Here is a 14,137-nt window from a genome sequence, read left to right as displayed (position 1 = left end):
GCTTGAACATCTGTTGCAGAATGGTGGCATTGGAGAAATGTTAAATTTGTAAGAACTGAGAATGTTGGAAGTTGACAACGGGGAGGTTTGTACTAACTCTAAAACTTGATTATAGGGTAGCATTTGTGTGTGAATACTTTTCTAAAATCTAGGAACTGATACTCAGGGTAAATAAAGTATTTGCTGAAGGCCTGGCAGTCCTGCCCCTTCAATTAAACAATTAGTGCTCATATTCCTAATGCCAGCTGTCATAAAAAGGAGAAGAGAAATTGAGTAGTTAGAAATGAGAAACAGGGGAAAATTCAGGGGAGTGTGGGAGGGAGAAAACAAAAAAATCCATTTAAAAATACCAAATCCACAAGCTTCACTTTTATCTTTATTTATATAAAATACATACAGAGCCCAGCAGACATCTATTGTAAGGTGCAAAGCAGTTCTGGAATGTTCTTAAAAAATACGATTTTGGTATTTTGGCCACTTGTAATTTTGCATTTGCCATGGCTTTGGGTTTGAAAGGAGAAGAATGTGACTGAGCACAGCATCCTTCTCCAAGACTTGAAAGGTTATGGAGAAACACAGAGGACAAAATGGTAATTTGCTGTTGTCTTGCTGGCTGCCAGCAGCCCAGCTTTTTCTAGCAAGAGACTCAAATTTTAGTGTATATTACAAATAAACAGAGGCTGAGGAGCAGATAGAAATTTTGGGTGTCGATGTGCATTTGCTTTTTCCAACTGAAATAATTTCCAGTTTAGTTGGATTAAGCCTCCCCCATCCAGGTTAGTTGTCAGCCAAAACTCAAGTTCCTGTGTGGCTGCAGAGGGGAAGAAGAGGAGATGATTAGCTCTGGTCTGTAATGTCCAGTAGCAGCAGCCCGAGATAACTTTGTTGTGGTCACTCCTGTAGCTCTGGAATAGCAGTTCCTAGAAATCAGTGTCAGCACAGCCTGTGTCTGACCTTGGCTTTCTAAACACACTGGAAATGCAGAAATCTTCATGAATTTCCTTAAGAGAGAGAAGCAGTTGCATAATTTTCCTGTGGGCTCCTTGTCTGCAGGAAAAACTATCTGGGATCGTGGCTGTTGTCCACAGCACCTGGATTTTCTGTGTACAAAAAGAGACATTTGTGAGTTATGTGTATGCGAGTGTATGCATATGTATAAAAATGCTGGAAAAATAGTCATTTTTGATAGAGCTGGTTGAATTTCATAATCTTTTTGTTGAGCACAGGTCTGTCAAAAATTGCATTTCAAAGATACATAAAGTGTTAAGGTGGTTTTGACTTCTCTCTCTGGGACTTCTTAGGTATCAGCATAGCACAAAAGATAAGCTCTTGGAAAATGATAAAAAGTAACTTCTAATTCAGTTTGAAAGATAAATACAAATATGTTTTAGTGGGTTGTGTGAAAGTAACCATTGCAGAGTCAATAAACTAAAATTTGAGCATAGATACAAATATTGGGAACCCGGTTAGTGATGGAAAGAAATGGAGTAGCAGAAGAGGAAAAGTAATAGAAGGAAACTTTGCTTTTGGAAGAAATCTGATGCCTCGTTATATTTTTAGTTAATGTGCAGTTCAGTGCTGTCTTGCAAGATAAAAGTCAAAGAGCAAAACCTGAAACTTTCTCATGAGATATTTTTTAAAGATTTGGTTTTAACAGTAGCAGTGTGAGCAGGAACACAGCAGGAAAAATTATTAAAACTTGGCTGAGGGAGGACAGCCCTCACAAAAAGAAAAATTACTGCAAACCTCTTAGATGAGAGCCAGAAGGACTTTTACAAATGCCTCTGAGTAAGAGAAGAATTTTAGAGGTAGAATGAGCATAGTAATAAAAGCTTAAAAAATTAATTCCAAAGTAACTGAAATACTAAGTTCTATTACAGAAATAGTTTCAGAAATGTAAAAGAACATGACATGAGAGAAATAATTTTGCACAAAATCATGAAGTTAGGTAAAATACTTTTAAGTATTAGGGAAGATGTATTACTGGAAGGTACAGAGAGGTCGGTTCTGCATTACCATTGGGATGGTCTCCACACTTTTGAGAAGTTTTACTGAATATCTAAGTATTCAAATGGCTTTATCACTGCCCTTCTAGAATAAATCAGGATTATGTCCCTTTTTAATTCTCTTCTCTTGAATATTTGAATTTGACTGGACATGATTTACTCTTATATTTATGCCATACCTGCAAAGAATTTTAGAGGGGGATGGTCTAGATTTTCTTCCAATTGAATTCTCACTGTACCAGAGTAAAAACTGGCCTGCAATAGTAAAAGCTGACCCCACTGTCACTTTGCTAGGAACTTTTTTGGCTTTCTTAAGGCTTCCCAAATATTAGGAAATTGTGCTGCATATTCACAGTGATAGTTTGTATCCTTTCTCTCATATTTAAATGCATGAAATAGTTAACATTTACATTTTCAAGTTTCATTACTACGACCTGAATTTTATCCAAGGAGGGGGAGTTGATCTTCAAGCTATTGTTTTCTGCTTTGTTTGTGAATTTGGCAAGCACTGCAGCAGTGTTGTAAGAGAGTTCATTCTGGACAGGTATTTTTCACAACTGTAGCAATAGAAACCACTTTGAACATAATAACACTTTGAAAAGTCTTTGGAAGTCAGGAGTGGAGAACAATGGTGGCAGGTGTGCTTGCATTGCTCTTTGGGATGCCCAGAGACTTTTCCAAGTAACAGCAGAAAAGAAGAATGGTAGCTTTTAAGTTTATTTTAAATAATCAGGCTGTGTTGCATAAATGAATGCTTTTCCAAAATTATTGAGCTTGTCAGGAGCACAATAACCCAACGCTTGAATGAATTAATACTTCATCTATCACCTGTGGTTGGCCTTAACATCATAACTCACATTCACATCAAACTAAAAAAGTGTTGAAGGAGTTACAGCTTAATGAGCTGCATAATTTTCTTGGAATTGGGTACATGAAAATGAGATGTTTATCAGAGAAACACGTTTTCAGTTTTGTGTTATCCTTACAGTGAGGGTGTTAGTGAAGCCATAGTGAAGCCAGTGTTTTTAGTGAAGATGAACAATATGAGTGTAAAGCAATGTGTTTTTTAAAAATAGAGAATGTATGTATTACATGTTTCAGGCTCTAATGGGAGAAGGTTCAAGCTGAAAACACTTGATAGAACTCTTGAGCACTTCATTTTCTGTCCAGTGTTTGTTTTTACCCTTAATTTTTTTCAATCTTCCTTCTGCTTCTAATGAGCATGTAACATAACCACCCCGTGGAGGAGAAAATTGAAGGCTGCAAAGGCTGCAGCTCAAATAAATAGGGTAGCTGAGAGCTAAAATTATTGTAAATAACATTGTAATTTAGAAATTTGGCGACCTATTTTGCCAGCTTTTTTTGAAGAACACACATAGCTCATAAAATGCTGGAAATCAAGTTACATTTTCTTGCAAGGACGAGAACGGTATAAAATTGTGACATAAAATAATTTAGGTATTTTTTGCCTTTACAGGGGGCATGACAGGGAATTGTGGTTTTTAATTTGACATTTGAGCAGTTATTCTCTTCATTCACAAAATAAATGCTAGAATTATTTTTTTGTCAATTTTTTTTTCATAATACTAACCTATCCTTTTTCTTTTTGCATGGGAGAAGATACGTGTTCATAGATTCTATTCCCACTGTGTGTAAAATGATTCCTGGGGTTTCAGAAAACTTGGCATAATAAAGTTTTAATAGTGCAGAGAAAGTAACAGGAGTTTTAGGATGTTAAGAGTCCTTTGGATCAGGCTATAGCACACAAAATGTGAACAGCTATGCTGAACTTGGCAGTTCAAGCTAACTTTTTGCTGAAAAAGTTATGGTTCAAAATAAAATACATGGATTGCTTTTGAAAACACATTGTTCTGTTGTGCTTAAAAGAGCATTGATGTATTTCAGTCAAAAATGAAAGGTACAGCCTGTTTGCAGTACCTGAAAGAGGTCCAGAAGCACAAGGTGTGACTTTTCCCCAAGCCATGAGTCCAGTGATTCTTTCTAGGCAGCTGTTTCTGAAATCCCAGAGGATGAGCAAGCTCCAAGTGCATGGAATTGGAAGAAGCTGAAGCCTTCTTGAGATTTACTCTCCAGTTGAATGTTGAACTGAGCACACAACTGCTTTTGCTTGCAGGTACTGCCTGTTAAGAACTCTCAAACAGTGTCAGACACTGAGGGAAGCTCTGATTGCTGCAGGAAAGGAGATTGTCTGGCATGGACGAGCAAAGGATGAGCCAGCTCATTACTGTAGCATTTGTGAGGTCAGTGAAAATGTTGTTGTGTCAGTAAAAATGTGTGGGGTCATCTACTCTTGTAATATTTATTTAAATTTTGCCCTGTCTTTTGTTGTTGATGATGTTTAAAGTTTGCTTCTAAGCTGCAACATCTGCTCTGTGCTGTAAGCACATCTGTGTGATGCAGTGGTGCCTTCCAGGAGCTCATCCAGATGTTTTTCTAGTCATGGGCTGTATTTTGCTGAAGGCTCTCCCACAGCACTTCCACAACATTGTTTTTCACTGGGTCGATTTTCAATTTTCAGTTATTATAAAATCTTGTTATCCCTTCCTGCATAAAATTTGATCTGCTGAGCTTCATTTTGAAGGTGTATTGGTCTTCCTTTCAGAAGTCACCAACACAGCCAGAAGAGAGACAAGTCCTTTTTTTCTGCAAGACATACCTTTTTGCTGAATTTTTTTCATTCTACTTACTGTTAATAGTTGCTTTAAAGTATTAGATAATAATTTTCATGAAGCTTAAAAGAAAACATTTTCCTACTCCCTAAAAATCAGTTTCTGAAAGAGCCTCTTGGGCAGGATGAGCATGTGGCTCAGTAGTAAGGAAATAAATAACAAACTTCTTTAGCAGACAGTAAAAAGGAAAAATAAGTATAATTTTCTGAAATCTTCACCTTATACTATTCAGCAAATGAATCCTGCTTTGTCAATATTGACCCAAAGCTTTCCCATGGTGCTGTTCATGCAGACACCCTAAGTGTAATATTAGTGGTGTTACACTGCTTCACTTCTCTGCCCAAACCTTAGGAGAATAGATTTTCCCTGAACAAATCTAATTTTTCTCTTTGCATGCACAGGGTAAGCTTGTAAATCTTGAAGAAAACACTGTTTTCATGGTTTTAACTTTTTAAAAAATGAAATTGTAACGCTTGGCTTTCTGTTTCCTGTCTAATAGGTGGAAGTCTTTGATCTGCTTTTTGTCACTAGTGAGAGCAACTCTCGGAAGACCTATGTTGTACATTGCCAAGACTGTGCACGAAAGATAAGCACGAACCTGGAAAACTTTGTGGTGCTAGAACAGTACAAAATGGAGGACTTGATGCAAGTCTATGATCAATTTACATTAGTAAGTCAAATTAATAAGTGGGTGCATAAATACATTATTTGTAAAGCAGTTGTAGACTGTCTTGGTGCTCCCCTGTATGAGTACCACGGACTTTCTGATTCAAATGGAGGTTTGGGTTGTGTGTGATATTTGCAGAACAAAACCTGAAGAGTCAGAATTGTGTCAAATACTACAGTAACTTACTGCAGAACATAACCACTGAGTTTTCAGGAAAAGTATGATGTTACAATTCATAAAGTTGTGGCTTTAAAAATCCAATAGAGATCACCTGAAGACCATAACTGGATCAGATGGAGATGGGAAGAATCAGGACAGTGAAGCTTGGAGAAACTAGCACCAGGTTCAAGAGCATCTCTAATACATTGGTTGTGGTATGAAGTCAGTATAGCAGCAGAGCATCCTATGCACTCAGATCCTGCCTTCCCCTTCCCCACCCATCCCCTCCCAAATCAGCACTGTCCTTCTGCTTAGCAAGTGGATGCTCTCAAACAGTTCTGTCTCTTGGCTTGGGGCCTCCTTTGCATTTCAATTTAAAGCAAAAAGCCTCTTGGCCATTATAGCTCTGTGCTATATATGGCAGCCTCCTGCTTTGAACTGCGTCAGCACAACTGTCCTAACATTTCACCCAGGTTTCATTGTTCCAGGCAAAGATGGCTTTTTTTTTGTAACCACAATGAAAGTGATGCTGGATGTATTGATAAGCCTTGGCTTTCTGTCAAAGGAGACAAGCATTGGACTAAGTGTTATGGGAATTTCATGTTGGGTTTAATATGACAGCCCAGTAAGGGCTGTGCCTTTTGATTCATTTTCAGGTGCTGCAGAAATGTGTGTTTAGTTATTTCATGTGTTGGTGGCATGCCAAGTTGTGACCTTCTGAGTTAAGGCCTCAGGGTTCATCAGTAGAGGCTGGCCAGAGTGTGGGACCATGTCCTCTGAATTTAATTCTCCTCATTAGTCCCACAGAGCCTGGGTTGGTTAAACTTCAGTTCATGCTTCTAGAAGGTCACTGTCATTATAGTCTGTGAAATGCTGCAATTTCAAGTGATGATCTTTTACAGAAAATCATATAAATAAACACCTGTTCTCAGATACTTCATCCAGTTGAGTGGAAATGGGGAAGAATGTTTCTGTATGGAGATGAGAGGGAGGGAGGGGTATTTTGTTGTCTGTGCTTATACACTATATAGGTAACAGTGATGATTCTGTCCCTAGAACAAGGGTTCTCAACCTGTGAGTAGCTCCTTCCCCCACCAAAACCTAAGGCTAAGGACATTGATAATTGTTCTTGTATGATGTTGCTGTGCCATTCATTTCTTTCAAAGGGGATACACACTCAATTGGGAAGAGTCATAGCCCAGAAGTGACATCTGTCAGATGTAGGAGGAGAGTTAAGGTTTGTTTTAAGTCACAGGATGAAGATAATCTCAGCTGGCAAAGGTGAATTAGGCCAGAGAGAGACTGGGGTAAAGCACCAGGAGCAAATACAGGGATGAGTCAGTGTTAGAGTACCATAGCTGGGTTCTCTGGTATGATCTAAAGTGTCTTTAAAGACTGTGAGGAGCTTTTTAAAGGGATTGCACAGATGAGCAGGAAAAGAGGAGGAAATGCCGTCAGGGACTCAGTATTTAGATGGAATGCCACAAAATGCAGTATTGGGAAGCAGTTAGGTCATTTTCTGGACCTCCTGGCAGCCAGCAGGAACAAGACACCTCATTTCATTCTTGATGCACTTTGTCCCCATGTCAGAGAATCTGAGACCCCTTCCACAGATAGATACCTTAACCTTAGGGAGGGTATTTTATTGCTCAGGTAGAGGGGAGGAGGGAAAATGAAGCCCACAGACTTTGGAGAGCCACAAATGGACCATCTCCCCATTGGTAAACAGGTTGAGAATCCCTGTTTTAGATTATATAAAGATATATCTATACTGAGGCCACATGGAGCCCTTTGCTGCCACAGTGAGACTTGTGGCTGCTCACATCATATTAACACAGACATCCCTACAGAATACTCCAGTCTGCAGTACAGGCAAAATCCTAATGCAGAGTGTTCATAAAATACATGTTGTATTTGAGTAAGGTGGAAAAAAATGCCACTGTTCTCTCTAAAGTGTCCTATAGTGTAAAATGAATAGTGTGTGTGACTTTTAAACTCTCATGGTTACAGTTTGTGCAGGTCTTAGTTAAACACAGAGTTTTGCACCCTTGTAGAAAAGGTAATTTAATGTTTTCTCTTTCAGGCTCCTCCATTGCCATCCTCCTCATCTTGACATTTTTTCATGGACATTAAATGAAAACTTTTCTGATATTCAGGAAGTGACCCAGTTCTGCACCACTGATTTTTGTAGCTATCCCGTAAGGCTGCTGGCTGAAAGCTGTGTCTATGCAACCTTCCAAGTGCGGAGTGTCAACCAACTGGACAGGAGAGAGCACTGCCTCCTACTCCAGAACTCAAAACAAATAAAGCTCATCCAGCTGTACTTCAAAAAAATAATTCCATGTTTTGTATATATCTGACAAAACTGGCAACATTATACAGACTACTGACTTGAAGACCACCTCTTTGTATTTCTCTGTTTCTGGGCTGATGAGTTGGTTTCATCCATTTTTCCCCCTTCAGAATTTCCCTTGGAAAAAGTACTAGCTTAGCTGGTCATTTCTTTGTAAGGTAGTTAGAAATTTTAAGTCTTTCTTTGGGCAACTTTTTTTTTCTTTTTTTTTTTTTTTTTTTTTTAAATGTGAAGAGTTAGGTGATATAAATTTTTTACTGCTTTTATGTTTTTCTGTCTTGTTTTGAAACCATGACGGTTACACTTCTGGTTCCTAAATAAAATTTAAAACAATTAACAGCCAAGTCACAAAGATAAATGGGTTGCACATAGACTAAGGAATAAACTTCAGATTTGTGATTTTTGTTTCTAATCTTGATGTAAATTTACACTATTTATAAATACATATTTATTGCTTGAAAATATTTGTGAATGGAATGCTGTTATTTTTTCCAGATTACCTGCCATTGAAATTTTAAGGAGTTCTGTAATTTCAAACACTACTCCTATTACATTTTCTATATGTAAATAAAACTGCTTAGCATTGTACAGAAACTTTTATTAAAATTGTTTAATGTTTAAAGTTTTTCTATTGTTTGAGTTTTAAAAAGATTTTATGTACAGTGCCCAGTTTTTGTTCTTTTTTGAATCTGATTATATATATTTTATATATACTCTTGTGCTTGTGTATATATATAATATATATAGAAACTCGAATATAAATATGTGTATAAAGATTTAGAGACTAAATTTTTCTCGTTTTAAGTTTTACATCTATGGTAGATTTGAGGTGTCTACTGTAAAGTATTGCTTACAAAAGTATGATTATTTTTAAAGAAATATATGGTATGTATCCTCAAGACATAGAATGACCTTCGGACTGGTTTATTGTTAAATTGCACTTTTTGCAATAACAGACCAATAAATAGTTGCTGCCAAAATGTAGTAGTAGAAAATAAGTAACGGCTAAATTTTAAAACTCTTCAAGAAAATACCAACTTTGACAGGAAGTTTGGCACTAGTTTTAGAGGAGGAATGAAGAAGATTGAGTTTTGGTGGGGATGTTCTCTAGATTTCAACCAAATTGCAACTTATATATTACAATATGTTCTATTAACAATTTTAAAAGTTAAGACTGAATCATCTTGGCGTCATTGTTGACCCCAAAAAAAGGACGTTGTTTTGTGGTATTCTATTGTATTTTCACATATTTTGTAATACGAATTCACTGGTAAATTTTTGAAGCACTAGGTTTATTTAGGACAAGTTTATAATATATCATTGTAACAGTTTGCAGTTTTAATGATGGTATTTATTTTAAGTTGCTCCTTTCTCATTAGCTTCTTGAAAATGCATTAAATCTAAATTTCAAAATTGATAGCTTCCTTATCGATCAGAGTTGACTGATGCAGAAGGTTCTGCATCAAACACTTTCTCATAATTTTTCTTTAGTGGGGTATGTTAGTGGTTGCATTGTTGAATTTTTTGTAATCAATGTGAAGTGTTCCAGGCACAGAGCATGCAGATAGTTCCTTTTTTTGAACAAGAAGAATTGCCTCTTATGTTGTAGCTTCAAACTGAAGGGTGTTTTAATGAAGAATCAGCACAGTTTATCTAATGCTGTTACAACAGTTTAACCACAGGTAGAGCTGACTTTCTTGCTAGTTCTCACTAGTTGGACAAAAGGGTGTAGAGATTAAAGAAAAGCATAATGAAATGTTCTTGCCAGCAAAATTATCAACTAGCAGTTAGGAAGCCAGTATTTGCAGTTCTGTAAAGGTGTAAGTCTCAGCTCTTGATAACAAACTCTACAAATCATAATTTTTTTTTTTACTTATGTATTTTATGCAGTCATAAATATTGTAATCTTGACAAACCATGCTGCAACTGAAAAGCTACTCCTTTAAAGTAGTCTTAAACCCAAATAAAAGCAAGATACACTTACCTCAACTAATGGTAAACAGAAGGTCCTCATTTCTCAGTGCTGTAAAAGAACATTGCTAATTAGGGAAAGAGCTACTGTGTGCTAATCAGAAGGGCTTTGTACCTTTCCTCCCCTTTGGAAATGAGGATATGGCATTGCCAAGGAAGAATATTCATATTTTGCCAATGAGCAAGTAGACCAAATCAGTAGAACATCAGGCAGCATTCCTCGTGCTGTGGGAAGGGTTGTCATGAATTGGAATTGCTGCAGGGCTTTAATATTTTGCAGTTTCCACACTTCTTGATCCCACTCTGCTCCCAAGCAATGAACAGTTTGGATCTATAAGCTGCTATGATTTAGAATGCTTTCGTTTCACCTTATTAAAAAAGCACAAGTTAATATTTCGTCAGTCGTACTTCTTAAGAAGCACTTTCTGCTTCTTCGGTTATGAAGCACACGATGCCAAGTGAGGCATTTGTAATCTCTGGGTGTCTCCAAGCATCAGGAGTTGGGCAGGGAGGGGGAGGCTGGGGTCTGGAGCTGAATTTCCAAGGAATCTTGGTCTTGGGGCCCTTGAGCTCCACAGCTGAGCCCTACTGCAAGTGATTCTGCTTGGAGCTACTACTTGTAGTAGCAGCCAGGTTTAAGATGAAGATGGCCGAAGACGTGGCATTTGTTGCAAGAATTTTCATGAAGTTACAGGCTGAGAGAAAAATGATGCTGTTAGGAGGTGGATAAAACCAGAGATAAAAATAGGTGTTAAAAAAATAGTATAAAGTTGAATTACAGATAAGAAGGAATCAGAAAGTAAGAGCAACATTTGCTGCTGAGTGGTGGGTCTGAGAACTGTCCTTGAGGAGCTTGACAAAAAAGGATCCTTAAATGAGGGAATAAATAGTTGTGTGTTTGTGAGCTTAATTAAGTCCTTCCCTAAATATATTCAACAGCATTTGGTTTTAAAGCTTTCCTCTGGTTACATAACTTGAGAGCAGTTTATCTTTGCTTTTTTGGAGAAGTCCTACCAGTGGTGACAGTTTAGAAGTATTGATGTTGGTATCTATATATGAAGTATTTAGATTAAAAACACTAGAAAGTGAGAAGTATTTACTGACAGGAAATCCCAAAGCTTCCTGAATTTGTGTGGCAGAGAACTTGTGGATCCTAAAGACAAAGTACCCTGAATCTGTGCCTTGCCATGTGGAAGAAGGACTTTCCAGTAGCATTAAAGTGATGATGCTTTGCTTAAATGAGCACAGCTTGGCTAAGTTGAGCTGATTCTTGGGTCAAAGGTGGGCAAGGCTTGGGGATTTCACAGCTGGTGGTTCCCTGGCCACAAATACATTTATTGGTTAATAAAGAGAAGGAAAATCCAGGGGTTCAGCCAGAACCACAGGGAAGAGGATCCTCATCCTTGGTTGCTGCCCTGATCCTGGGAAGGTTTTAAACGTGGTGCTGGGTGCAGGGGTTAGGAGGGAGGAGGGTGTTTAAACCTGAGCTTAGCTGGGTCAGAACCATTCTGTGTGGAACTAGAGCAGAGCCATGATGGGAGCAGCAGATGAGTGTGGTAGGAAAGCTTCATGTAAGATGGACTTGTCCAAGGGAAGGCCAGGAACTGTTGGAGCAGGTTCAGAAAAGGGCCGTGAAGTTGACAAGGAGGACTGGAGCACATCCCCTATGGAGACAGGCTGGGAATTGGGGCTGTTCATCCTGGAGAAGAGAAGGTTGTGTGAGGAGCTCAGAGCACCTTCCAGAGTCTGAAGGGGCTACAGAGAAGCTGGAGAGGAGCTTTTCTGCCAGAAACTAGTGACAGGGAATGGGGGAATGGTTACAAATTGAAAGAAGGGGAATTTAGCTCAGATATTCGGGAGAAATTCTTCCCTAAGGGGGTGGGGAGCCCTGGCACAGATTGCCCAGAGAAGCTCTGGATGCCCCATCCCTGGCAGTGTCCAAGGCCATGTTGGATAAAAGCCTTGAGGAACCTGGTCTGGTGGGAAGAGTCCCTGCCTATGGCTGGGTGTTGGGACTAGATGAGCTCCAAAGTCATGATTGAGTCTAAATATGATTCTGTGATCTTCCATGGCTGCTTTAGCCAGTGTGGGAGCAGGCAGAGGAACCCCTCCGGCTGAGAGTGCAGGGAGACAAGGCTGGTGCGTGTGAGGGTTTACTCAGGGACAGGCCAAAGCCAAGCATTGGCTGTTCCCATTGTGCTGGGGTTGAGTGGAGGAAGGAGGGGTGCGGGTGGTGCCCACACAAATTCAAGCACAGAATGAAGCTGAAGCTCAGCCCCAGGTGAGCTCAGTGCAGGGCCTGTGGAGGAGGGCACAGGGTGCCAGGGATGAGGCATCAATGCATGGGGAGGGCACAGGGCAGCCTCATTGCAGGAAAACAAAGGCATTCCTCCAAAAAGAGGGGAGAGCAGGGCATCTGGGGGAGGTGGAACATGACATTTACTTGTTGGTGCTGGAAACTCCACGCAAAGCTGAAAATGGAGGAGAGGGAGGGAGAGCAGCTGCTGGGCAGAGCCCCTGTGGTGACAGGGACATGGGGAGAGGTGCAGCCCAGCTGTGTCAGGACAGGGGCACAGGGACCATCCTGAGCCCCACAGGAGCTGCCCCCTGTCACCACAGCAGGGAAGAGCTGTCCTGTGCCCAGGAGGAGCAGTGCTGGCCTCTCCCATTGCAGTGGGATAAGGGGAGCAGGGATGAGTTGTGGAGGTGAGGAGTGAGGTGCCCTTACCCATATTTATTTTGGGAAGCCATAAAAACACGGAAGGGTTGGAAGATGGGAAGAGGCACCTCACTGTGGCAGCAGCAGCAGGGAGGGCTCAGCTCCCAGCCCCCCTAGGGCAGCAGTGTCAGAGTTTTACTGCAGTTCCTGCTGCCAGGACCTTCTTAAAGGGTTAAAATGCAATTGCTGCTGGCCCTGCCAGGGGAACAGTGGGGCTGTGGGCATGCACAGCAGTTGGGGGACATGAAAATGGATTTATCATTGGAGCCCTCTTCCTCCCTCCTGTCCTGCCCCCAAGCTCCTGACAGGCACTGGTTCCTCTCACAGAAGAGCACACTCTGCTTTTTATTAGGATGGAGCACTGCTCTCAAATGACATCACCTTTTATTTTTTTCCTCATAGAAGGTATTTTCAAGCTGTAGGACAGAGCAATTTAAAAGTAACAAAATCCCAGGCAAGGGTTAATGGGTGGGCTAATGGTTAAACAAGTGGGCTAAAAGCACAGACTCATTTAATGCACTGAGCTGGAAGATTCTTGGAGGAGTCCCACCCAAACAGCTCAGCCATTGCCAGAGTCCATGGGAGCACTGAAACGTGGCAGGAGAGAGCTGGCTCCAAGTACATGCAAAACCTTAAAATCATTGAAAGAGTCAGGAAGGGACACCACGAGAGAAGACTGAGAGAAGAAGCAGCCTAAGATGTGTGCAGTGACATGGCTGGGATGTCATTTAGTTCAGCCTTGTGAGCACAGAGAAAATGAACAGGCATAAAGGATCTTTTCACCCCTTTCCTCCTCTTTCTTTTCATCACCAAATCAGTGGGAAACTGAGTAGTCCTTTGAGGAAAGTGGCCTTTTTCCTGTGGCAGTGGTCAGTCAGCTGTGGCTGTCGATACCATATGCTGAGTGCAACATGCAGCTCATGTCCTGGATGCTGCTGGAGCTTTAATCTGTTCAATTTTAACATAAAATTTAGGGGTTTGGGGTGGTTTTGTTCCCCCAGAACATCACTGCCACTGGGCTGTCCCACAGGCTGACCTTCACAGCAGTAACTTGAAGGATTTTTGTGGCACCTGAGAAGGCTGAGAGGTGGGCAGTGGGTGCAAACAGGGTTTGGTCACCTGCCTGCAAGCAAGGTGCAAAAATGACCTATTTAGGAACCTAAGGCACTCTTTGGAACCTATTTAGTTCCCAAAGTGGTCCTCAGGTAGGAGTGAACATTGGCTACTGGAGGGTAAGTGATCCACCAGGAACAGCCTCATTTGGGCTGTGATGAAACCCAAGGACAACAACTGGGAGCCAGTCACAGTTGCCACATGTTTGGGGTTTTTTGGGGGGTGCAGGGGGAGTGTGAAGGGCTTTTTAAGAGTAGTAGCACTAGGCAGGGTACCCAGTGCAATGTAATAAGTGTTCCAGTAGTTGAAGACCTCCTTAAAGGTCAAATGCCTTCGTAGTGAAGGTCTGCAAAGGTATTCCAGGGGCTCAGAAGCTGCTGCCAAAGCTCAGGGCAGACTTGCAGCTCAGTATTTATGTGCAGGACTTTGTTTTGAGATACCAGTGTTATCTCTGCTGTC

General features: G+C 40.5%; 1 protein-coding gene across 17 annotated transcripts in view; it reads left to right on the top strand.

The window, feature by feature from the left end:
* The window catches only part of KDM6A (lysine demethylase 6A), a 150,904-nt gene extending 142,407 nt beyond the window's left edge, over nucleotides 1-8,497 (top strand). For 10 of the 17 annotated variants that reach the window (XM_074534498.1, XM_074534506.1, XM_074534501.1 and 7 more), the window contains 4 exons: nucleotides 4,141-4,267; nucleotides 5,196-5,366; nucleotides 5,628-5,706; nucleotides 7,606-8,497. In XM_074534498.1, coding sequence (XP_074390599.1) covers nucleotides 4,141-4,267; nucleotides 5,196-5,366; nucleotides 5,628-5,684 — 355 coding nt within the window. In that variant the 3' untranslated portion in view covers nucleotides 5,685-5,706; nucleotides 7,606-8,497. The other 7 variants (XM_074534499.1, XM_074534508.1, XM_074534502.1 and 4 more) reach the window with 2 other exon arrangements.
* The last annotated feature ends 5,640 nt before the right edge of the window (nucleotides 8,498-14,137 follow it).

Source organism: Zonotrichia albicollis, chromosome 2 (genome assembly GCF_047830755.1).
Source record: "Zonotrichia albicollis isolate bZonAlb1 chromosome 2, bZonAlb1.hap1, whole genome shotgun sequence".
Taxonomy (NCBI): domain Eukaryota; kingdom Metazoa; phylum Chordata; class Aves; order Passeriformes; family Passerellidae; genus Zonotrichia; species Zonotrichia albicollis.
Note: the sequence above shows the minus strand (reverse complement) of the source record. Positions and strands in the feature narration are given on the sequence as shown.